The following is a 26,134-nucleotide window of genomic DNA, read 5'->3' on the forward strand; positions in this document are numbered from 1 at the left end:
ACCCCATCCATACTAGCAAAGGCCAAAGGGGCAACCTAGACTGCCTTTCTCACCAGACTGATAAATGGGATCAACGGATTAGGGTTAGTTTTTTGCCAAATATATATTTCTAAATTCCATGCAGTTCTAGAAAATTTTAACAGCGTCAATATTGTAAAAAATCAACACACAGCACAGACCCCACCATTTGCAGCAGATGAACTACAACTGTGTCTCCCTGCCTCTTCCTGGTTCTCTGACTGGCTCTTTATCCCCGCCCTTTCTGCAGCTTTCATTCTTCCCCCCACTCCCAGCTACTGACATGCTCCAAACTCCTCGGTCTCCTCCTTTTCTCTGCACACGTTCTTCCTTTATGGGAACTGTTGTTGTTTTTCACTCAACTCTCCCGTGGAGGCCTCTTTTCTGTCACGCCATTCCTTTGCCCAGAGACCCAACTGTCTTCCACTAGAGTCCACAGCCCTTGGCTGGACCGTATGGTCCTTGACTCTCTTTTTCACCAACTCTCAACATGAAAGTTCTCCTCCAATCAGAAGAGTCTCCCCTCTGTCTTCACACCTCTTCTAGTATTTCCAGCCTGTGAGTCTCAGAGTTCGTGTCATTTCCACACATACACAACATACCATCCTTCCCACGACCAATTCGAAGCCCCGCAATCATGCGAAGGTCCCCGACCCAGCCATCATCCTCCACAAGGCCTTCCTTGGCTGTGCCAGGACCCAGGAAGCTCTCCCTCACCATACTCAAAATTGACTATCATCTGCTCTGTTCATCTGACTTGCCTTAAAAATCAGTTGCTTTGAGAACTAGTAAATATTAATTAATACTTGTTTATTGCTTTCTTCTTTTATAACCATATAATATCCCTAAGCTAAAGTGATCTTAACTGCAGTTAACACAGTGCTTAAAAATCATTGTTTTTCTTTTGCTTCTCTCTATAGAGAAAATGTAAGAATGTGTACATTCTTACAACAAATGGGAAAGATAACAAGATAGTAAGACTGATTTCCTAAGAACCAAACTGAAATCTTAAAAACACATTTTACAGAAATGATCTATAAAATTTTATATAAATTATCTATAAAAGATAATTCACTGAAGAAAAATCAATAGTTTAACATTATTTAGAAATAATAACTTTATATTTGTACTACCTTTGACTAGAATTCATTCCAAATTATCATACAATACAAAGTAATTAAGTCTTTACCTAGACACACAGAAAGTGAAGCTTTCCGTGATCTTTACATCTTTGCTGCTGCTGCCGCCGCTAAGTCGATTCAGTCGTGTCCGACTCTGTGCGACATAGACAGCCTCCTACCAGGCTCCTCTGTCCCGGGATTCTCCAGGCAAGAACACTGGAGTGGGTTGCTATTTCTTTCTCCAGTTCATGAAAGTGAAAAGTCAAAGTGAAGTGGTTCAGTCGTGTCCGACTCTTAAGCGACCTCATGGACTGCAGCCCACCAGGCTCCTCCGCCCATGGGATTTTCCAGGCAAGAGTACTGGAGTGGGGTGCCATTGCCTTCTCCGTTTACATCGTTAATACATAATAAATGAAGTGCTTTTGGCGCCCTCTTGTGGTCAAAGTATAAAAATAGAAAACAATAACCCCCCCAATACATACTTAAAATCGATATTCTGTAATTTCAAGCCATTCTGGTTTTTCTCACAAAGCTTTATTATTTCATCTGTATTAATAAAATATCAACCATTAACTGACAAAAACTGCTGGTTTTACTTTATGGTTTAAAGCGAAAGAAAAAGAATGAATTCTGAATTTGAGACATAAGAAACTACTCCTCACTACTTGAAGTCGCTCAGTCGTGTTTGACTCTTTCAGACCCCATGGACTGTAGCCCACCAGGCTCCTCCGGCCATGGGATTTTCCAGGCAAGAGTACTGGAGTGGGGTGCCATTTCCTTCTCCAGAGGATCTTCCCGACCCAGGGATCAAACCCAGGTCTCCCACATTGTAAGCAAGACGCTTTACCATCTGAGCCACCAGGGAACTTAAAACAAAGATGATACCAAAAAAAAACCCACAAACTTTTCTCCTTGACAGTTCAATCTTATATTATTTACTGATAGTAAACATGAAACAGACTTTTGGCAAGCTATGTTCTTCATACCCTAATTAAAAGCATCCTTATCCCCATTGCTAACTTTTTTTAAAAAACAAGGCTAGGAAGGCTAAATTTTATGGATGTTAAAGTGGACCCACTAGCATTCAGAAAGAAATTAAGGTAGAACCACACCTACACAGTAAAGGAAAATAAAGGGAAAATGAGTTAGACATCAAATGTAAAAAAAAATTTAATAATAAATTAAAACAAAATATAAACAATTATGTAAGCCTTGTTAGAATAAGGAGATATTTCTACATATAAAAGTAATGGAATGTTCCAGTAAGTATGGAGAACTTAATTGGTCTAGGCAGTATACTAAAAATAGAAAGAAAGAGTGATTAAAATATAAACAAAAATGTTTTTTCCAGAGTCAAAAAAGGAAATCCCCAAGGAGCAAAACCAATATGGCAACAGCTGCAAATGGGAGATGACACCATAAAGGACCACGTATAGACAGTAGAGTGTGAAGTTCCAACACACTTCCAATAGGAGTTCCAGTGGAGTGTAGACGAGAGGCAATATTACAGAAGACAATGGCCAACAGGAATAATAAAAAGAACAGCTTCCATTATACAGAGCCTTCTGTGCTGGCACTGTTTCAAACACTTGATATAAACTTTTTATATTTACTCTTCACAACAATCCTAAGAGGTAAATGCTCTTACTTTTTCTATTTTAAAGAAAAGGAAACCGAAGAACACCACAATTGAGTGATTCACCCAAAGTCACTAAGGGGAAAGTCAATTTTTTCAACCCAAACCCTATGTCACAAGAATCACACTGTTTCACTGTTTGACTTTTGAATGTCTATTACTCCATTCTGTCCATAGATATAGATCAGCTCTAGACTGAACAAAAATGTGGATTAACTGTTGACTATGTTTAGTCCATTATGTGAATAAAATAAAAATTACATGTGGTTAGTAAACACAGGAAAAATTACATGTCCCCAGTGCTACCAGAGAAATACAAATTAAAACAAGACAAAGGCAGTTTTCAAATTTGGTAAAATCTGCATATGACACCCATACTATCTTTGGTATGCCAAATCGCTTTTGAATCTCATCTAATGAGTAAACATTTATGAACATCCTCAGGCAATGCTGCCTACCAGCCAAAAAATTCAGTTTTGGTAATGTCTTTGTGGAATGTTTGATGTTTTCTTGAATTCTGCCTTTATTGTTTTATAAAAATAAATGAAAATCAGAAAAATGAAACTGTTGATTCAACTGATCAACTTTAGGCTTACATCTAAATTAATCAAATATACACTCAGGTATGAAGGAAAATTAAAATCAAAAACAAAATATGGGAAACACAGTTTTAGAAGACTATCTTAAAAAACTTCTGAGATTTTATTAATTTTTTTTAGCTCTCCAAATGCAGCATCCCTTATCAGTCCACTTGTCTGACTTTTGATTATTCAAGTTTGAACACAGTCAGAAAAGGATTAAGAACAAAATATGAAAAAATAAATAAATAAAAATTTTTAAAAAGAACAAAATACGGGGAATTCATGCAAAATTTTCATCTATCCAAATGGCAGAAATTATTTCAGTGATCACTTCCCATGCTGCCAAGGAAAAAAATACATAGGAAATTTTAAGTTAAAAATTTAAAAAAGATACAAAACAGACTTTGCAATATGAATCTAAATTTATAAACAACAAGAAAAAGGATAAATATTCACAAAAATAATATACCAAAATGTTTAACATGTTTAACAGTAGTTATCTCTGAGTTATAGCTTACTATTATGTTTATGGGACTTTTTTTTATAACTCTTAACTTTTCCTGAATGAATATGGCTTAGTGTTCTAATCAGAAAAACACATTATGAAAGCTACTCTGAAAGCATTTTAAGTCAAAGGAAAAAGGAACATTCAACTCAAAGAACAAAGAAACACACAGAACTTCATTGAATCACTCAGTCTGATCTTCTAACTGCTTTGTCAACCTATTAAACATAAATCTTCGTGGGCTCACCTGCCTGAAGTCCAAATTCCGCAGTACATAATGTCCTCCTCACTGGAGCCCCAGCCCAACTTCCCAGTCTCTTCCCACCAAACTCCTTGGGGAGCAGCACAGAATCGCCCCACCCAGGCACCTTCACGTCTGTCATGCATACACCACGCTTTGTGAATCCAGTCAGGTCTGTACCTATCTTCCTCTCCCGGTGGGTTACAGACGCTGCAGACACATATCACAAGCACATCTTCCTCCATAGGCCACGGTGCCTAGCACACGGCTTCATCAGTAAGAGGAGTGACCACAGACCTAGGACATTCGACTACTGGACTTGGCCACAAATTGAAACTTGCAGCAAAAATAAGGCATTTCCAAAATTACATAAACTTTCTAAGAAATGATTATCTCCAGAAACAAGATCAGCTACCAGATAATCTCATTAAACAATACCATAACCCTTTCCTTATCAAATAATACCATTAAATATCACAAACCCCTTTAAAAAGAGAAACTTCTAAAGGCTTACATTAAGGTGACATTATGGGTAATCTGTTTCTGATTTTTGAAATTTCCACTACTATGATGGAATATTTTTATACATAAGAACAATTTTTAATGACTTTGATACGCATTCACTTGGGAATCAGATCTAGGTTTCAGAATCCACATTATTTTCCAGCAATGTGCCAACTCACCTCACAGCCGTGACCCTGTGGATGAGCGTCTCTGTTTGCTCTGACAAGTCTGACGGAAGCAGCAGCTCCACTGGCTGCAGGCACAGTATCCGAGTTTCGAGCTCTGAACGGGAAGCGGAGTCCTGGAAACTGTCGAACACAACCTCACCTGTGGCGGGCTGTACTCCCTAAAGACAAAAACATACAGCACAGAGAATATATCTTTCCCCACTGTAACTATGGCACAGGATTAATAAACATGGAAATAGTAAAGAGTATGTACCTGAATTTCTAAAGTGTTTAAAAACTTGTCTGCTTTCCAAGACTCTTACATAAGAAGTCAGATTCACCAATACTTAAACTATGCTATAGACATCCTGAGTCCAGCCAAATCCTGGATATAAAACACAAGATGAAGCGACAACGACAAGTCACCAAACCCTCCTGGGCCTCAGGGCCCTCCTCTGTAAGTGGGAATCAGCCAGGTTACTTCCCTCACAAAGTTATTGGAAGGGCCAAATCAGAAAACAAATGAACACTTTGTAAGCTGTAAAGTGCTATACATATAGTAGTTGTTATTGCTAAAAGTAACAAGTGATATGCTCCTAGTACCCTGGCCGCCAAAGGAGAAGTAAGTTACTATTTTGTTATATAAAGTGAATAAATAAAAAGTGCATTTTTTGCAAAAAACAAAATTGAATATAACAAACTCTGACTAAACCCCATGTCCACAGTCTATCCAGGGAAATAACTATGAGAACTGAAAGCCACCTGCATCACCCCAAGCCAATAACAGCAAAGAAAACCTGGAAAAGATTACAGTTTGGAAAAGAAGAAAAAAATTAAGTCATTTACTCATAGGTAGAGAGGCGATACAGTGGTGGAGGCAAGATTCACATAGTCTGACTCCAAAAGTCACACTCCTACTCATTACTGCTAATTAAGAAAGGCACGGGGCCAGTTACAGACTGCATGAGTGAACAGGAGGAAAAATAACCTCCCTACACTCAAACACGGCTGGTGGAAAGTCAACTGACACAATGTCTTCGAAAAACAGTCTGGCATTTTCTAGGAAAGTTGAAAGCATCTTGTAAAAATATCCTGTAACTCAGCAATTTCTCCCCTGAGTTAAGAAACTCAGGCACGTGCATATCAGAAGCCATGCATTAATACAAAAATGTCTATAGTGTATACATTGTACAAGCAAAAACTGGGAGGAACCCACTTGTCCCTTAACGGAAGAATGAATAAATTGTAAAATGAAATACAATGTCGCAACAAAAGAACTACTATGGTAACACATGGAAATAAATCTCTTGTACAAAATGGTAAACATAGACAAAAGACCCAAAAGGAGTAAACACAACATATTTATATGAACACACTGCTTAAGGTGGTAAAATTGGATCAAAAAGCAAGGGAATTATTATCTTAAAGTCTGGATTTTGGTTACCTCTGGAGGCAAGGGGCCCTTCTGTGAATGATGTTATATTTTCTAACCTGGGGGGCTGTCTCACATCACACTGGTAATTTTTGATTTATGCATTTTTTCTTGACTTTTTTTTTTAATCACTCATTCTTGGCTCAAGGAAGTTCCTTAATTCTAGCCCATAGGCCTTCTCTAGTGGCCAGATAACTGAACTGTAAGTACATTAGCATACAAACTACTCCCAATCTACAACCCAATCTACAGTTGGGTTTATCTCCTAATCTACAACCAAACTTGTACAAAAGCTATTTCCAGAAGTTCAAGTAATAAGTGTATTGGCCAAATTCCTCTTTGCTTTTTTAATCAGAGAAATGGTCTATATCATAAACCCTGCAACGCCTACTACTCCGTGTGATACGTGACACTGATAAGCCCACAGGCAGTCTACAGATAGAGCGTCTGATTGCATTGGCGCTACAACAGTAAAGCCTTTGATTTCAGACTAACTACCAGTATCCAAAGGATGACTCCTAGGTAGTGACTGGGGAACAAGTGACACCCATCACAACAGGGAAAAACCCAGCAAGAGCAGGGTACAGGAAGAGGAGCTCCATTTCAGCCGCACTGAACCTGAGGGCCTCATCCAGTGAAGAGCCGGGCATGGCACACGGAGCTCTGCTCAGTGTTTCTGGCAGCCTGGGTGGGAGGGGAGCTTGAAAGAGAATGGACATGTGTACATGTATGGCTGAGCCTCTCTACTGTCCACCGGAAATGATCACAACACAGCTATACCCAATGCAGAATACAAAGTTAAAAAAAAAAAAAGAGTAAGTCCCAAGAAAATGACTGAGATGGAAACTATCAATTCTCATTTCTTTCACATGCCAGTTTATACACTATGTTCCCTTTGGCAAGATGCCAAAGAATATTTCTAAAAGCACGAAATAGGAGTTGTATATACAATCAGCTCTGCTCCTCAGACTGAGTTCCAGGTAAGTATAAAATAGCACATTACAACTGTTAAAACTTAAAAGCAAATAACTTTACTATTTGTATATAGGTTCAATTGCCTGCAGCTAGATAAAAAGTGCTTCTCAAGGATAAAAAAAAAAAAAATCATTTAGAGTCCCCAACAGTAATGCTAACTCCCAGAGAGAATGGCTTACTGTTAAGCAAACATCAAAGTTAGTACCAAGTTATGCAGCCAAAATGAGGTATCAAAAGGTATTTTGGAGACAACTGGGCTGTAGGAATTTTTACCGATATTGTAGCTGGTTGCAAAAGTTCAAAAATATAAACAGAATGTGTTATTACTTAGGCAAGGAGTCCTGCTTCTGCTTAACAGAACAATGGAGTCTAATAGTAGTTCGAACAGGCACTTAAGTCTAAGATTTAGAGTCCAAATAGGTCTCTAAATGGGCAAATCTGTTCATAAACTGCCAGAAGGCAAGATCAATAAAACTATGATTCACAAACTACACTCACCTAGAAGACCAGTTATAAATATTCCTAATGTTTATTGAAAATGGAGTTTTGAATTGGCCAGTTATAACCCTTAACTACCCTTTCCTCTAAAACTAACCATGACAAACCCATAATTGTTTGCCTTTAACTTCAAATCTAGAGGAAATTTGTAAAAGCCTTTGTCATCCATGCATGTGTTGACTTAAATGTTTCATTCTGCTATCTGAACACTGTTTGCAGACATGCCTATCACTGTGTCTGTCTTCAGCCGTAAACTACTAGAGCACATGGACAGAAAACTACCCAGATCCCTCCAAAGCACAGAGTGCCAAACAGTCATGTAAGAAAATTATATTTTAACATATAAAACCAGGAGGGAAATGTTTTTCTAGTACAATTACTTGAAGACACAACCCATCAGATAGTCTCATTATAAACCATACATCATTACTCATATTTAAAGATACCATGAACATACCATTTGTTCTTCACCTACAAAGTACTTACCACAATTCCAATGGAAACGTTCCCCTTTTTTTTGTCTTTAGCGTTTTCTTTGTTTTCACAGATACACAGAAGATAGCTGGTAGAAGTATCAGTCATGACCTCATCGACATTTACAGTGTCATCCAGCTTGACTAAAGGATTCACATGTAATAATTATTAAGGAAAAACAAATGCGACAGTCCCATGAGCTTTTCCTCCTTAAAATAATAGTTTATTTTCCTGGATATTTTTGCTCCATACAAAATCTTCCATACAGCATTCATTCTTCTGATTTACTCTGATTATAGTTACAAGGCAGTATCTTCCCTAAGATGTAAGATTCATGAGAACAGACAACTATTATCCTCTCACTTCCAAAAGGCCTGGAATATACCTCAGATCCTATGGAAGCCCAAACATAATCCTTGAATCCTTAACAATCGCATAAAGTTTAATTCCACAAATCACAGCACAAATAAACTAAAATAGTGTAAATTACTTCCCCCTGCTAAAGTGCCTAACAGCTCTCAGACATAGCAAGAGAATATTTTTTAAAATGTGAGAAAACAAAAACAGAAAACAGAAACATACTTGTGTGTGTGTGCCTGTGTGTGCGTGTGTGTAATAAGTCCATTAAATAAATTATCAGGGATGAAAGCTGTCTCTGGACATGGTAAGTCTGGGAACATCCACTTCAGGCATCAGCTGATAAGACAGTAAAAGAGAAGTGGGAAGGGGTGCTGTTTTAGAAGCAGGCTTTAAAAAAAAAGACTCAAGTTTGGGCAAAAGAAACAACAGAATTACCAAGTTCTTACAGCCTGATCCGCTTAGAACAATACAGAGCTGTTAATAGTTCGGGGTCCATTCTGAGTGATAACTGTTCCCTATTCATGGTATTAACAGAATAAAACAGCTTTCAGAATGTGGGTAGAAGCTACGTAGGACTCTAAATAAGCAGATCTAAATAAGCAGATCTGTAATAAATCATAACAGAAATATTACTGTTACACAGTGTCATTTAAGACTTTATCCCTACATTCTTTTATTTTGAGAGACCAGACCCCATCCCACAGTAAACAAAGCGCTTCCTTATCATATTTTATATGTAATTACTTGTTTTTTTAAGTTGATAAAATTTTATGACTCTGCTGTTAAAATCATTTGGTTTCAAGTAACTCACTGAATTGATAAATGACCAAAAACTGGGGGGCAGTCTCTGTATATACTGAAGATTCTTACAAAGTGAGAAAGCTTACAATCCATTTTCAAAAGTAGTAAAATTCTTATGACACTAACAATTAATAAAGATGACCTACTATCATCTTTTATAAGCAGTTAACTGTGTGTTAACTTTGTAGTTTTCACATTGTGAAGTTAGTAAGTTATTTTGTAGGTCTCACGTAGGAAGATGTACAGGAGTTTGTAAGCCCAAGCAACTAACCAGTAACAACACAGGCCTGGGGAAGATGTAATTTCACATCAGTTGCTGACTTGCTGTCATCATTTACCAGGCTCTCTTTTTTTTCTCTTAAAATATGATGACCTCTTCTTTAACTGCGGCATTTGAAAAATGCCTCTTTTTAGCCAAAACCAACCCTTCTCTCTTCAGTTATCATACTAACCAAAGGTCCTAGTAACCATACTGCTTCATCTCATCAAAAAGGTACCCAATCATAGTTTGGAATGGACATGTACAGACTGCTATATCTAAAATGGATAACCAACGAGGACCTATTGTATAGTACCCCTGGAACTCAGCTCAGTGTTCTGTGGCAGCCTGGATGGGAGGGGAGTTTATGGCTGAGTCCCTTGGCTGCTCACCTGAAACTACCACGATACCGTTAATCAGCTATATCCCAATACAAAATACAAAGTTTAGTTTTTTTTTAAGTACCCAATCAAATAACAGTTTTTAAAAATGTTATTTAAAACAAAGGCCTTGTAACATTTAGGAAAAAAATTCCTACTCAAAAAGGATATCTTCTCCAATAAGTGTAGATTTTGTATAAAGAGCAGTCAGTTTCCGGGAAAAGAGTGAACTTTTGTTGTCCCCAATGGCCTTTAAAGCAGCTGTTTCAGTTTGCTTCACAACTCCCACCTTCAACAAAAGAAATAAACACTGCATGCTAAATACAATGGAAAATCTGTTACGACGACATCATTTCTAGAGTTTAGAAGTTTAATTCCGAAACATTTAAAATAACAAACTAGTCCACAACATCCAGATGTAGGACCTAAGTTTAATAAGTTAACACAGGACCTTACAAGTGTGGATAAATCACTAAGAAACCCTCCAACACACAGTTGAAAAAATTTTTTACCCGAAATGTCTAATATGTTAAAAACTCATGAAAATAAAGTGCTAATAATTATGACAAACATTAATTTCTCCAAAATGCCCAATTCCAAAACCAATTTCAGCCTCCCACCTTAGAAACGCCTCCCTCTCCCAGAAGAGACTTCAACCCCCTTTTCCCACAAATTGAAGCCAAAGCTGACCTTATATCCTTTGGCCACAAGGCGGCGTACGTGAACAAACAGTCGGTGAGTAGGTATGCTTGCTGTCATAAAGTTGTGATCTAAATGGCAATAGATATTGAGCTCCCGGGCTGCAATCTAAAAAAAAATTTTTTTTAATATATATCAGTAAGTTTCTATTTAAAGATTCCCTGTGTGGTATTTGTTCACTTTGTTAAAAATCCATCAAGGTATATATTTAGGATTTGTGCACAGGACTGAAGCAACTTAGCAGCACAGCAGTAGCAGCTATTTATGTGGTAGGTCAATAAAATGTTTCAAAGACATTCCCTGTGCAGAAGCCTATGGTTTCATCTTTTTTTTAACAGTGTCCATGGCCTAAACTAAAGGCCAACATCTATATCTATGAACAACTTAGAAAAATATGATACGTTTTCTTTTATGTCCTTATTAGTGATTATCAGGGATTAGCAAAGTGGTTCAGTCGAGTCTGACTCTGCGACCCCATGGACTGTAGCCTACCAGGCTCCTCGGTCAAAACCTTAAAGTGCTGAACCTGTCCCTGTGCAAAACAGAGAGCATGAGAGTGTAATGGAATAAGAATCTGCTACTTAGCACATGCAAATAATTGAAAATTAGGAGATATTACACAGTATACATAAATGATAAATCTCCCTGGATAGAGGGCATCTTTGAGAAAGCGAAAAGAAAACCCCCTGGTCTGGTCAGCTAATCAATGATGCACGAGTGACAGGAATGTGGAAACATGTAGCACCACCTGATTCCCTACTTTTTTCTAAGCAGCATCATGGCAGACTTCCCTGGTGGTCCAGTGGTTGAGGTCCTCCTGCCAACGCAGGGGACTTGGGTTTGATCCCTGGTCTGGGAAGATTCCACATGCCATGGGGCAGCTACACCCATGCCCCACAACTCCTGAGTCTGTGCTCTAGGGCCCAGAGGTCACAACTAGTGAGTCCACATGCTGCAACTACTGAAGCCTGCTTGCCAAGAGCCCATGCTCCTCTGCAATAAGAAGCTTTTGCATCTCAACGAACAGCAACACAACTTAGACTAAGATAGCAAAATGACTGATATACAGAGACCTGTAAGACTTCACACACCTGCTGGAAGGCTGCTGCTGCTGCTGAGTCACTTCAGTTGTGTCCCACTCTGCGCGACCCCACAGACGGCAGCCCACCAGGCTCCCCCATCCCTGGGATTCTCCAGGCAAGAACACTGGAGTGGGTTGCCATTTCCTTCTCCAGTGCATGAAAGTGAAAAGTGAAAGTGAAGTCGCTCAGTCGTGTCCGACTCAGCGACCCCATGGACTGCAGCCTACCAGGCTCCACCATCCGTGAGATTTTCCAGGCAAGAGTACTGGAGTGGGTTGCCATTGCCTTCTCCAGTTGGAAGGCTAGCAGAGTTAATGTGCTCATCCTTTGAGATTTAACTATGCTCCTGGCTAAGAAAATTCATAAAGTAAAGGTAAAGAGAAGAATTTCATACAGCTCAGTGTTTTTTTTGGTGTGAATCTTCATTAGGAATACTCACATGATTCTGATTCATTCACGAACTATTTGATTCATCCACAATCAACTTTTGATGGATGAAAGACACTAGGTAAGCACCATGGAGAATAAGCATGAACATTCCAATCAGAACCACTCACTTCCTTCTCCACAAATTTAGCATCCACCAAGTTTGCTTCTGTTTATATGTAGTGTTTACTTCAAATGAAAGCTTTAAATGGGGCTTCTCTGGTGGCTCAGGGATAAAGAATCCACCTGCAATTCAGGAGACCCCTTTTCAATTCCTGGGTTGGGAAGATCTGCTGGAGAAGGGATAGGCTACCCACTCCAGTATTCTTGGGCTTCCCTGGAGGCTCAGCTGGTAAAGAATCTGCCTGCAATGCAGGAGACCTGGGTCCGATCCCTGGGTTGGGAAGATCCCCTGGAGAAGGGCACGGCTACCTACTCCAGTATTCTGGCCTGGAGAATTCCATTGACTCTATAGTCCATGGGGTTGCAAAATGTCAGACACGACTGTGCAACTTTCACTTTACTTAAATAAAAGCATTTTTAAAAGGCAACTGATTACATTAGCTTTTTCATAAGGTCAGAAAGCAAAACGAAAACACTGGAAAATATTTAAGGCTGGACAAGAAAATCATGAAATAATGCCTATGAAAATAACTTACCTCGGCATCTTCCCCAAAGAATCTATACTTATATCCACATTCCACACACAAAATTGCATCTTTCTGCTGCTGCTTCATTTCTAAGTACTGTAATTCTAAGGGTGTGTAGATGCTTTTAGTCCGTTTGTTAGATGGTTTAGAATCAGAAATTTTCTGTAGGTTTTCATAACTCCTTTGTGATGGTCCAAAATGGCTGACTGTCTTGTCCTGGCAACCGAAAGATTTTTATAGTTTAAAAAGTATTAACCATAATAATAGTTCAAGAGAGAAAGAGAGAATGTAAATTTGGCACAAAGCTAATAATTGGTGAATCCAGGTGAAAGGTTTACAGGAGTATATTGTACATTTAGGCAAATTTTCTTGCACGTTTGGAATTCTTTCAAAGTAAATGACTTTAAAAAATTGAGCCAAAGTAAACAACTACTTAATATCTTAAACAAATTTTGAAAGCCTAAAATAAAACAATTTCATTTTTTTTTTTTTTGACCAGTTCATGAATCTGGACTTTGCAAAAAGGAGTGTGAACTTCCGAAAATCAAATACAAAACTGTGTTGGTCTGAGTATTCTTCTGAGTAAAGAATCCAGTTTCATTACATTTAAATGATTCCAAAAAAAAAGTAAAGAACTATTTCTTTAATTCAGTAGCTCTCAACCATGGCTACACATTAAAATGAGAGCTTTTAAATGATAACCAAGTCCAGTTTTTCATGAACACCAAATAAACATGATTCTGAGAAAGGGTTCTGATTATTGATTTTTTTTGCAAAGTTCTGTTCTCCAGGTGATTCTTTTGTTTTTAACTGACATATAGTTGACACACAATATCATGTTAGTTCCAGGTGTGCAACACGGTGATCTGACAATCAAATATACTATGAAATGATCACAAGTCCAGTAACCAACTGTCACCATACAAAATTATTACAGTAAGATGATCTCATTTAAAGCTGGGCTTCACCACTAATTCTGAGTTATAGATTTCAATGATGGATCAAGAGTTAAATTCCCTGATTTTGCAATGGTGAAAAACACTGATAGTCACAAAACAGTAGAAGAAGTAAGGAACCCATGTATTTAGTTAACTTTTCTATTTATTGTATCAGCCAAGCTTTCAACTAAAAACCTCAAAACATCTCTATAAATTATTTACCATGATTTTCTAGACTTATGGAAACTATAAGGAGGACTATAAGAAACTGTGCTTCTATTAATTATTAATAAAGAATTCCCCCCCAAATTAGTGACTCCTAACCTAGGCTGTATATCAGAATCAGCTGGGAGGTTTTATTTTGTGTTGTTTTAATAAAACCAATCTATCCCGCCTTAATAGTAAATCAGAATCTCCAGGAATTAAAAAAAAAAAATCTAAGAAGCATAAGGTCCCTCAGCTGATTTAGATGATCAGCCAGGTTTGGGAACCCCTGCGCCAGGTAAACCCACAGAACCTAATGGCGCTTGAGAACCTACCATTTTAAGTCACTGCGTATTCATCCATATGAGTCACATACCTTTTGGCTAGTTTGGGATCTGGAATCTTCAGAAGAAACAGCATTCTTTGCACGTAGAAGATCAATATCCTCAAAATCAGTACATTTTGGCAGAACTGCAAACTTCTTCTGAAGAGGTTCTGTCTGCACTCTATTTTGAGGAAGGGCAGAATCGCAGCAGAATTCTTTCAGTTTTTCCAGAGACTTTAAAACAGTCCTGGTCCTCAGATGTTTCTTGGGCTCTTAGCAAATCAGATGAAAATATAACAACAGTATTTTATGTCACTTTGTCAATTCATAATCAGCATAGGATTTTTACAGAAGGAGCGTCTCACTTAAGGCACGACTCTAACTATAATGTGATAAAGAAACGAAGAAATCTTGGGTTCAGGGTGAAGATGGCATAAGGAAACACACATCTAATTTCACTTTGTCCTGAAACCTTATTAAAAACTACAATAGGGCAGAAAGAAGAGGTGACAACCACAAACAAAGTATCTGAAGCTAGAAGGAAAAATGGATGACCAACAACCAATTTAATACACCTGAAAGCTAAATCCTAAGTCAGTAATATATAAAACCAAGAATCAATCCTATTCACAACAAAAATGAAATGAGTCGAGAATCACAGCAAGAGTAGCTCTGGAAATGGAAAAATGGGAGGTTCTAAAACAAAGAGGACTGTGAACGGGAGGGGAGCTTGGGGGAGAATGGATACATGTACAGGTACAGCTGAGTCAATTCGCCGCTCACCTACAACTATCACAACGTTGTTAATTGGCCATGCTCCCGTATAAAATAGTTTAACAAGTAAATAACGTAAAATCAAATAAATAGGACTGGTTCAAAAATGAAATCCTTACACCTCTATCCTCCCTCCAAGCTCAAGGATAGCTGTCCTCCACCTCCCTCAGAAGACTGGCAATTTCTCTGGAAAAAGCAAAACGGGCACAGGTGAGGTGCAGTACTGTGCCTGCGTCATAAGAATAATGGAAAATAGGTTTACTGCACATGAAGAAACCAGCCTCTTCTCACCAGCTCTCAGAACACCGGGAGCCAGAGCTCTCCCTCCAGGCAGGAGCACAGAAGACTCTTGACTAGGGAAACTGAAGAGCCTGTAGCAAAGTCCTAAAGACACTGAAACCAGGAATTCACCAGGGAAACCCGAAAACCAACCCCCAGGACATTGACCTTCCTGCCTCCACAGCTTTGCTCATGTAACTCTCCCTGAAACGCCCTGGACCCCAATTTCCACATGTCAAATTGTACTCACTTTATCAAGACCCATCTCAAAACTACTTTTTCCAAGAAACTCTGCTAATTCTCCCAGTTAAAAGTCATATTTTCTTTCCTCTATGTTCCAATAACAAAAACACATCTTTCTACAGCCCGTATCACACTCTGCCAATTAGTTGTTATTAAGAAGCAAGCAATCCATAAAGTAAGGGATACTATTCACATATTGGGTATTTATAATAATACATGCCAGAGTACATTTTTTTGCCCCTAAGAGCAATAAAAGTAGGCAGTTACTTTTAAAAATAAAGAAATGGGACTGCATTTATCATCTCTTACCTTTCCCATTAAAGCAAAATACTCTGAGGACAAGAGTTGAGCTGCACTTATTTCTAAAAGTTTAAATTGTCTCATATTCATCTCCAAACCTCTTTTGAGGTATATACTTTATCCTGTCTCCTGTTAACCTTATAGCTAGAAAAATATATATTTGAAATGTCTTTTCAAATGTATATATTCATCAGAAAAATACATATTTGAAATCTCTTTTCAAATGTATATATTCATCTTATTTACCTTATTTACCTTATTTACCCCTTTCCAGGATGTATAGTTGAATCACTCTTCAAAGGTATATACTGTAAGTTTTTATATTAGATAAGAACTTTTCTCCTATCTATACAAAAAAACTTTCCCAGGGTGGGGGCGGGGTATAAGTCTTAGAGTTGTACTTATATAAAAAAGTAGTAACTGAAACTGAAGTGTTAAAAACTGCGGTGAAGGAGCCAGGGACTCTTCTGACTACTGAATATTCTGTTCTTTTCTTTATTTATGTTTTAAGTAAAGTTCATATTTCAAAAATTCCATGTTTATGGCCTTATTTCCACAAACTTCAGAGTCTCTTTGGCTGGATCTACAGCAAGGCCTTAGCATGCACATGGTTAGACTCCTTGATGGCTGACTTGCCCATTTCTTCTTCCTTCCATCCTTCCCCAGCCCCCTACCCCACTCTCATCATGCCAAGAAATTCCCTCACGAAGCTCCATCCCTGAGTTATGCTCAACTCAGAAAGGTTATGTTGGTTCAGATATGATCCTGGATTGAATCAGTTTTTCTGTATAACCTCTCTGCCACCCTTCCACATCTCTCAAAATCTGTTCTTTCCTTTTGCTGTGTAGCTATCTTGCATCCTTAGGCTAGAATGTCTTTTATGGGTGCACCTCCGCTCAAGAGACAGGAAAAAAGACATCCCACCCTTATTCACTTACATCAGGCCATTATGATTCCTGAACTATAAAATAAGGGAAAGACCTGGTACATAAGAAATGACACAAAGTTATAATTTTTTCCTAATGCTCCTAGGGCCATCATATCTTGAGCCATCTAAAAGAAAACCAGGAGGAAACATGAACATGTTTATCTGTGGGAAGAATGAAGCTTACAGAGGAAAGCCACAATCTTTCATTGCCTTTCGCACAGATATCTAAGAGAGATCTTTACACCTTAAAAGGCCCTCAAGGGAAAAAACTAAATGGAAGCCCTCTCAAATAAAAAGCCCCCAAGAGCTATAAAACCCTTATGCCTCAGAGGAGACATAGATATAGGCCCCAGTTCCTCCATTAGGCCTTGAGGAAGACTGTAACACTGTGAAACACCTGACTGGTCAAAACCTGAGTACAGTGTGTGCATGCATGCTTAGTCGTGTCCGACTCCTTGTAACCCCATGGACTGCAGCCTGCCGGACTCCTCTGTCCATGGAATTCTCCAGGCAAGAATATGCGAGTGGGCTCTTCCGAACCCAGCGATCAAACCCACATCTTGTGTGTCTCCTGCACTAACAAGTGGATTCTACACCATCTGAGCCACCAAGGAAGCCCCTGAGTACAGTGTGTGTGTGCAAGGCACTCAGTCGTGTCCGACTCTTTGCAACTGTATAGTCCATGGGATTCTCCAGGCCAGAACACTGGAATGGGTAGCCATTCCCTTCTCCAGGGGATCTTCCCAACCCAGGGATCAAACCCAGGTCTCTGCAAGTGAGTACAGTATACTATGAAAATTAAAAGGAAAATGGAATTGGGAGGCCGCAGGGGGAGCTCTCTTGCACACACAGTGTCAATACAGATCCCAACAGGAAGGGACTTACCTTGCATCTCCTACAGAAGTGATACTACTTTAATACTACCAGGAGGAGGAAGATTTTCTCCTAGCCTGACAACAGTTCAACCAATGAGAGACTGCCACAACTCAGACAAAGAAAACCCTCTATATTCCGAACTCCCAATTTCCTCTAATCAACTCTGTTTATAACAAACCCTCTCAACTTCCCCTTCTCCTTTATAAAAAGTTTTCCCTCCTTAGCTTTGCCAAACTTGCATGCTATTTGCTATAGCTGCACGTCCTGTATTCTCTGCTGCCCCCAGATAAAGCCATTTTGCTGGTAAAATAATTGGGTTGTTTTTACTGTTTTAAGTTAACAGGACCCAAACAAACCTTAGCAACCTCTATATTCTGCTCCTATATTTAAAACTTCACTTATACTATCTTGTTTTCTGAAGATGCCATGAAATGAGCCATCAAACTGGCATAATATGAGATTAAGACTTCGCAGCATTATCACTAGTCTCTGAGCCCTTAAGAGGATATACCCTAGAAATAAGGCCACTGGTTGCTGTCCCAAGACGTTAAATAGACCAAAAATTCCTTGCTAAAAATCTTTCATTGAAATTAACACTTAAATCACTGTTTGAGCTTTAAATTTTCTGTGCCATAAAATGGAAATACATAATAGTTACTTTCCTCAAGACTACTCTTCTAGACTTAGGTTATGAATGATCAAGGAGGAAGAATTATCATATTTTAAATGAAGAATTTTAATCTAGAAGGAAACACAGAATAGATGCTAAAATATAAATACACCATTATAAACATATTTTTAAAAATCTGTACAAGAACCTGTTTTACAGATAAAATAATTCATCATCTTAAAAAAAAAGGAAAAAAAGAAAAATCTTTGTTATATTACAAACATATTTTAAGTTGGTTAAATTAAATACAATGTTCAGGCAAAACCAATCTACACTAAGTCAGATAACAGTTATCATGGGTCTGGTGAAGGGGCTGCAGTGGGAGGAAGCAGAGAGAGATTTCTGGGAGTCCTAGTAATACAGCTTCTTGATCTAAGAGATAGTTACAGAGGTGACTTCAGTTTGTGAAACTTATCAAGCTTATAATTCTCTACATATCTTAAACATCTATGAAGAATTAATAACAACAAATCCATCATAGATTTCAGGGTGTCAAGAACTGTCTGGAAAGACAACCTACAGACAATGTTTTAGAGTGTTTAAGCTGGAAATAGGATATTTAAACTTAGGCAGATAAAAAATAATATACAAGTCAAGCAGGATAAGGTCTTAAAAAGAAAAATAAACACATTTAAGAGCCAGTTTCAAATCTTGTCTAACAGTAGAAACCCAGGTAAGCAGTAGAACTTTCTCTTAAATTAAAAAAACTTATTTTTTAACCTCAGTGCCTTTGTTTTAAATATTCATTCCAAACTGAGGCATGTTGTTTTAAACTTCTAAAGGTGATTCTTTTTAAATAGTATAAAATAAAAATGGAATGTTCATTGGACAAAATTTTTTACCTTCTATAATAAGTATAGTCATTAGAGAATACAAAAATGGGAATTTGGGAAATGGTATATTTAATTCCATGGATAAATTTGATTTTTTTCATTAAAGCTAAGTAGCTTTATCCTCAGCCATTAAAAAAAAAAAAAAAAGAAATAATGCCATTAGCAGCAACATGGGTGGTTACATTATCATACTGATGAAGAAAGTCAGAAAAGACAAATATCATATGATATCACTTATATGTGGAATCTAAAATATGGTAAAATGAGTTTATTTACAAAAAAAGAAACAAGACTCACAGACATAGATACAAACTTATGGTTACCAAAGGAGATGTGGGTTGGATAAATTAGGAGTTTGGGATTAGCAGATATAAACTACTATATATATATATACATACATATATAGTGTCTGTGTGTATATATATAATATATAATATATAATATATATATGTATTCCAAATAGGAAAAGGAGTATGTCAAGGCTGTACATTGTCACCCTGCTTATTTAACTTCTATGCAGAGTACATCATGAGAAACGCTGGACTGGAAGAAACACAAGCTGGAATCAAGATTGCCAGGAGAAATATCAATAACCTCAGATATGCAGATGACACCACCCTTATGGCAGAAAGTGAAGAGGAGCTAAAAAGCCTCTTGATGAAAGTGAAAGAGGAGAGTGAAAAGGTTGGCTTAAAGCTCAACATTCAGAAAACGAAGATCATGGCATCTGGTCCCATCACTTCATGGCAAATAGATGGGGAAACAGTGGAAACAGTGTCAGATTTTATTTTTTGGGCTCCAAAATCACTGCAGATGGTGACTGCAGCCATGAAATTAAAAGACGCTTACTCCTTGGAAGAAAAGTTATGACCAACCTAGATAGCATATTGAAAAGCAGAGACATTACTTTGCCGACTAAGGTTCATCTAGTCAAGGCTATGGTTTTTCCAGTGGTCAGGTATGGATGTGAGAGTTGGACTGTGAAGAAGGCTGAGCACCGAAGAATTGATGCTTTTGAACTGTGGTGTTGGAGAAGACTCTTGAGAGTCCCTTGGACTGCAAGGAGATCCAACCAGTCCATTCTGAAGGAGATCAACCCTGGGATTTCTCTGGAAGGAATGATGCTGAAGCTGAAACTCCAGTATTTTGCCCACCTCATGAGAAGAGTTGACTCATTGGAAAAGACTCTGATGCTGGGAGGGATTGGGGGCAGGAGGAGGAAGGGATGACCAAGGATGAGATGGCTGGATGGCATCACGGACTCGATGGACGTGAGTCTGAGTGAACTCCGGGAGTTGGTGATGGACAGGGAGGCCTGGCGTGCTGCGATTCATGGGGTCGCAAAGAGTCGGACAAGACTGAGCGACTGAACTGAACTGAACTGAACTGAAGGCAAATTTCAATTTGAACTTTCTGGGTACAGTTTAAAGGCATAATATCTGATACATTTTCCAGGTCTTTTTTTTAATTGTATACTATTCTTATATACTCTAGCTATATTTTCTTGTATCCTTAATTGATTTTGTAAAGTCCGAATTTATATAGTATTAAGATAATGGATATCTGTATTTCTCAAAATGCTTTTGAGACAGAGTTCTACACTATGTTTATCTGTAATTAAAATAATATTAATAACAAAAAGCAAGTCTGAATTTGGGGAGATTTTCAAAGGTAGCCAGACATTTATATACCACTGAACTGTACACTTTAAAATGGCTAAGATATAAATTTAACCATATAAAATCAAAGTTTTGGTTAAAATTTAACCAAATTCTCTGTTATGAAATAACATAATTAAATCACAAGAAGATGAACAACAAGAAATTTAAAAAAAAAACTTTTCAAATGGGTACAACAGACAAAAAGGTCACGTGCTATATGATTCTATTTATATGAAATGTTCAGAATAGGCAAATCTGTGGACAGAAAATAGATTTGTGCTTACTTAGGTCTGAAGGGGTCCTGTTGGGGGAAAATGGGAAGTGACTGCTAACAGGTACTGAGTTTCCTTTGAGGGTGATGAAAATGTTCTAAAATTGACTTTAATGAGGGCTGCACAATTCTGTGAATATACTAAAAGTCACTGAACTGTACATGCTAAATGGGTAAACTGTATGACCTGCAATTATATCTTAATAATTCTGATATGTAAAAAAAAAATGAGGTGGAGTAATCACCCAGCTTTTGACTGGTGAAAACTCTTTCTTCCTTCTGAGAGCAATGTTTACCAAGTAACAAAGGTTTTATATCATAACATTCCAAGTCTGATGCCCCGTTTCTACTTCATCTCTCCTGGGTGCCAGGGCAAGTCACTGAAGTGTGGTAACCCTCATACCTCACATATCACCAACTCTTCTTCTATAAAAGGAGAATAACAAGGGGTACAATAAAAGAACTACAAAAAGCCTCCAGAACAACGGTAGGCAAACAGACGCTGTTCATTAACAGCTTGAAGACTTTACTGAAAAACAAAATAGATCAGGTCTATTCAGAGTAATGAAAACAGAAACAGAGTTCCAGAAAAACAGCTATTTCTGCTTTATTGACTATGCCAAAGCCTTTGACTGTGTGGATCACAATAAACTGTGGAAAATTCTGAAAGAGATGGGAATACCAGACCACCTGACCTGCCTCTTTGAGAAAGCTATATGCAGGTCAGGAAGCAACAGTTAGAACTGGACGTGGAACAACAGATTGGTTCCAAATAGGAAAAGGAGTACGTCAAGGCTGTATATTGTCACCCTGCTTATTTAACTTCTATGCAGAGTACGTCATGAGAAACGCTGGGCTGGAAGAAGCACAAGCTGGAATCAAGACTGCCGGGAGAAATATCAATAACCTCAGATATGCAGATGACACCACCCTTATGGCAGAAAGTGAAGAGGAACTAAAGAGCCTCTTGATGAAAGTGAAAGAGGAGGGTGAAAAAGTTGGCTTAAAACTCAACATTCAGAAAACGAAGATCATGGCATCTGGTCCCATCATTTCATGGGAAATAGATGGGGAAACAGTGGAAACAGTGGCTGACTTTATGTTTTGGGCTCCAAAATCATTGCAGATGGTGACTGCAGCCATGAAATTAAAAGACACTTACTCCTTGGAAGAAAAGTTATGACCAACCTAGATAGCATATTCAAAAGCAGAGACATTACTTTGCCAACAAAGGTCTGTCTAGTCAAGGCTATGGTTTTTCCTGTGGTCATGTATGGATGTGAGAGTTGGACTGTGAAAAAAGCTGAGCGCCCAAGAATTGATGCTTTTGAACTGTGGTGTTGGAGAAGACTCTTGAGAGTCCCTTGGACTGCAAGGAGATCCAACCAGTCCATTCTGAAGGAGATCAGTCCTGGGTGTTCAATGGAAGGACTGATGCTAAAGCTGAAACTCCAGTACTTTGGCCACCTCTTGTGAAGAGCTGACTCAGTGGAAAAGACTCTGATGCTGGGAGGGATTGGGGGCAGGAGGAAAAGGGGACGACCGAGGATGAGATGGCTGGATGGCATCACTGACTCAATGGACATGAGTTTGGGTGAACTGCGGGAGATGGTGATAGACAGGGAGGCCTGGCGTGCTGCGATTCATGGGGTCACAAAGAGTTGGACACAACTGAGCAACTGAACTGAACTGATGCAGAGTAATGAAGCAAAGAAAAGTAGACAGCCCTGGAAAATGCAAATTCTGTCGAGTCACGCCTCCATTCAGGTAGGATGAGGAAATGGGTATCATCAGACCTATCCTTCACTTTAATCATGCATCTCCATTTCTACAGTTATTTCATACATAAATTCAAATTTTACCTCTTGATCCACCAAACTGAAACTTTTCTTTTTTGTTTTTGACTCATTTGTTTTGGGCCTCCCTGGTGGCTCAGATGGTTTAGAATCTGCCAGCAATGCAGGAGACCTGGGTTCGATCTCTGGGTTGGGAAAATTCCCTGGAGAAGGGAATGGCTACCCACTCCAGTATTCTTCCTGGAGAATTCCATGGACAGAGGGGCCTGACAGGCTACAGCCCGTGGGGTCACAAAGAGTCAGACACAACTGATTGACTTTCACTTCACTTCACTTCATTTTCTCTACATAATTTCGTGAGAATAATGAAGAAGGAAGCCTTCTTTGTCCTCTCCTATCATGAACTGTCTGAGGCCACTTAACTGAAGAAAAATTTGCTCAACTATCTGTATCCAATACCTCCGCTAGAAGTCCAGGAAGCTCAGGAATGGTGGTTTTACCCAAAATCTTTTCACATACAGAAGAAACAGCTCCATGATTAAAAAGGACAGGATAGATCTACACGTCCTAACACTGAATATCGTTCAAAATGCTCTAAGAGGGGAAAAAATGTTGCAAATTAGTATATATAGTATATTACAATTTATGAAATACTATTCGTTAACTACTTTGTGGTATATGTTTATACATATAGATGTGCATAAGTAGAAAAATCTGGAAGAATATACAGCATCTCCAAAAATCAGCAGTAGGCCTTACTGAAAGAAAGACTATGAGGCCTTTGACTGTCTACCTTCTACGTTTCTGAATTGTTTGAAAATTTTATAATAAGAATGTTTTACTTTTATAATCAAGATCAAAATTTGCTAAAGGGAATAAAAGAGAAAATTGAAAGAACTACAGCCAAATTGCAGAACTCCAGCTTTTACCCCTATTTCTCCAACCTTCCACCCACACACCACCACTTAAGAAGGTGCCAGTCTACTCAAGCACTATGGAAGCCTTTCTCCACAAAGGAAAAAAATGGCCCAGTTCTCCTATAGCCTCCTCTACCCTCAGGAGAACACAAGAATATCAGAGCCATGACTTGTGAGAACAAAGAAAAACTGCCCCAGAACTCACCAGAGTTTTCAAACGTTACAGAATCACTTCCTTCTTCCTTTTCTTGGACTTTCCTTGCTTTCTTTTTAACAGGCCCATCACTCTCCAGTGCTCTCTTTTTACTTCTGTCAATTTCTACAACCTATGTTAGAAAAGGATGTGTCATCTCTAATCTCAAAATTTGATGTACACAAAATAATTTTAACTTTACTTCTGAATGACAGTAAGTTCTTGCCATCCACCCTTCATAGAATTGTCTACTTAGAGCTATGGGTGAACTGTTCTACCATCATCAAAGATAAGCTGGAGGTCAGGTCATGAGCCTCGGCATCTCAAGCAGTTCTAGAATTAGAACCAAGGCTGCTACTTTTCTTCACTTAATCAGCCTTGCCCTAGCTCAGATTATGAATCACACTACTTACCTATGTTAAATAGAGTACCTTCAAGAAAAAAACTAATATTTAGATAATTAAAGAACAGTATCATTTTTGAAATGTTAATTGCAATATAACTGTTTCATGTTCAAACTTGGCTTATGTTTTACCACTGAAGATGCCACAAGATTATGGACTGTATGCTGGCAGAAAAACTGTCAAAAACTTAGGTCCTTCACCAAATGACTTCTAAACAGTAGGTGTAAAATAAAATCTTGGTGAATTCATGGAAATGCACACTATGGTCAAAAAACAAAGACAGGAGAGGTACAATCCTCTATAGAAGAAATATAAATGAAGGGAACAAAATTTTGAAGCAGCCTGTCACCTGCTTCAAAACCTGGAGGGTTACTTAAAAGCCAATCTACAACTGCCTTCCACATTTTCAGTTTGAGAAATGCTGTACCAGGGAGCCCCAATGAGGGCTCACCCTTAGGTTTTCCTTTGTGGCAGTGTTCCTGGTCAAAAACACAACAAAACTATTTCACTCAAAGGATGGCAAGCAACAGGAAGGACTCAACGACTAGCACATCTGTATCGTCTCAAGAAACTTTATCCACTCATATCGTGTATCAGACTTTATAATCTGAACCACAAGGGGTAGGTACAGTCACTAGGGAACCGCACATAAGTCATGACTTTTACTGGTAATCACCCAAAACATTGAGCAAGGCTGTTGCAACCCTAAAAACTGGAGATTTAACGCCAGTTTTCATCCAGTCACCTAACTAAACAAATACAAATGAACAAGGTTCTTCTTCAACCCTCAATTCAGGGGGAAAAAAGGGGGGGGGGGGGGGCGGGTAGAATGGAGATTGAAAGAGGTATCCTCTGACCCTCCTCATCAGAATGGGAGTCAGGAGACCTGAGTTTCTGTCTCAGGGCTGCCATTAAGAGTTGGTGTGACCCTAACCTCAAAACTAATACCTCAAGTATAAGTGTGAAGTGAAGGTCGCTCAGTCGTGTCCGACTCTTTGCGACCTCATGGACTTCTCCATGGAATTCTCCAGGCCAGAATACTGGAGTGGGTAGCCTTTCCCTTCTCCAGGGGATCTTCCCAACCCAGGGATCGAACCCAGGCAGCATTGCAGGAAGATTCTTTACCAGCTGAGCCACAAGGGAAGCCGGGTTCGAAGGGCACCTAGGATGGAGGCGGGCCTACCTCTTCCTACCGCCTCCTTCCTGAGCCCTGCCCCTTTCCCGTCTGGCCCAGTCACCTCGCCGATTCTCGCTCACAGTCCCCGCCTCATCCCGCCCCACCCACAAGCGCAGCCTCCGCCCGTCTGGCCCCGCCCCCTCTCCCCGATTGCCCCGCCCCGTCCTGGACCGAACCCACCACGTGTGGCTGCAACTGCGGCGGGAGCGTGGACGCTAGGGGCGCCGCGGAGTCAGAGTCAGGGTCCGCCTTCTCGGCTGCAGCCGCTGCGGATGCGGTGGATTTCAGGCTTCCCGTAGACTGGAAGAATCTGCTCAAAACAGCCTGCCTTGCAGACGCTGGGTTGGCGGGAGCGGCGCCGCCGGAGGCCGGCTTCCGGCGCGACATCGCAAGGCCGGGAGTCAACAGCCCGAGAGCCGGGCCGAGCCGGGAGCGCGGGCCCGCGGCCGCAGTTCCCGGGGTGTCTGCGGGCGCGAGCACGTCGTGACCCGGCAGTGCGCCGGGGCGGGGGGCGGGGCGGGGGCGCGGTCTCGCCT

At 39.3% G+C, this 26,134-nt stretch overlaps 1 protein-coding gene across 1 annotated transcript in view; it reads right to left on the minus strand.

Annotated features, from left to right (window-relative positions):
- Nucleotides 1-26,083, minus strand: part of MSH3 (mutS homolog 3) — a 195,013-nt gene extending 168,930 nt beyond the window's left edge. Inside the window, exons 1-8 of the mRNA XM_040239436.1 lie at nt 25,782-26,083; nt 24,030-24,150; nt 14,328-14,548; nt 12,819-13,025; nt 10,643-10,759; nt 10,124-10,241; nt 8,165-8,310; nt 4,786-4,952 (exon numbers count right to left, since the gene is read on the minus strand). Of these exons, the coding sequence (XP_040095370.1) occupies nt 4,786-4,952; nt 8,165-8,310; nt 10,124-10,241; nt 10,643-10,759; nt 12,819-13,025; nt 14,328-14,548; nt 24,030-24,150; nt 25,782-25,985 (1,301 nt within the window). The 5' untranslated portion in view covers nt 25,986-26,083. The remainder of the gene's footprint in view (nt 1-4,785; nt 4,953-8,164; nt 8,311-10,123; nt 10,242-10,642; nt 10,760-12,818; nt 13,026-14,327; nt 14,549-24,029; nt 24,151-25,781) is intronic.
- Nucleotides 26,084-26,134: the final 51 nt, after the last annotated feature.

This window comes from Oryx dammah, unplaced genomic scaffold, assembly GCF_014754425.2.
Source record: "Oryx dammah isolate SB20612 unplaced genomic scaffold, SCBI_Odam_1.1 HiC_scaffold_5, whole genome shotgun sequence".
Classification (NCBI taxonomy): domain Eukaryota; kingdom Metazoa; phylum Chordata; class Mammalia; order Artiodactyla; family Bovidae; genus Oryx; species Oryx dammah.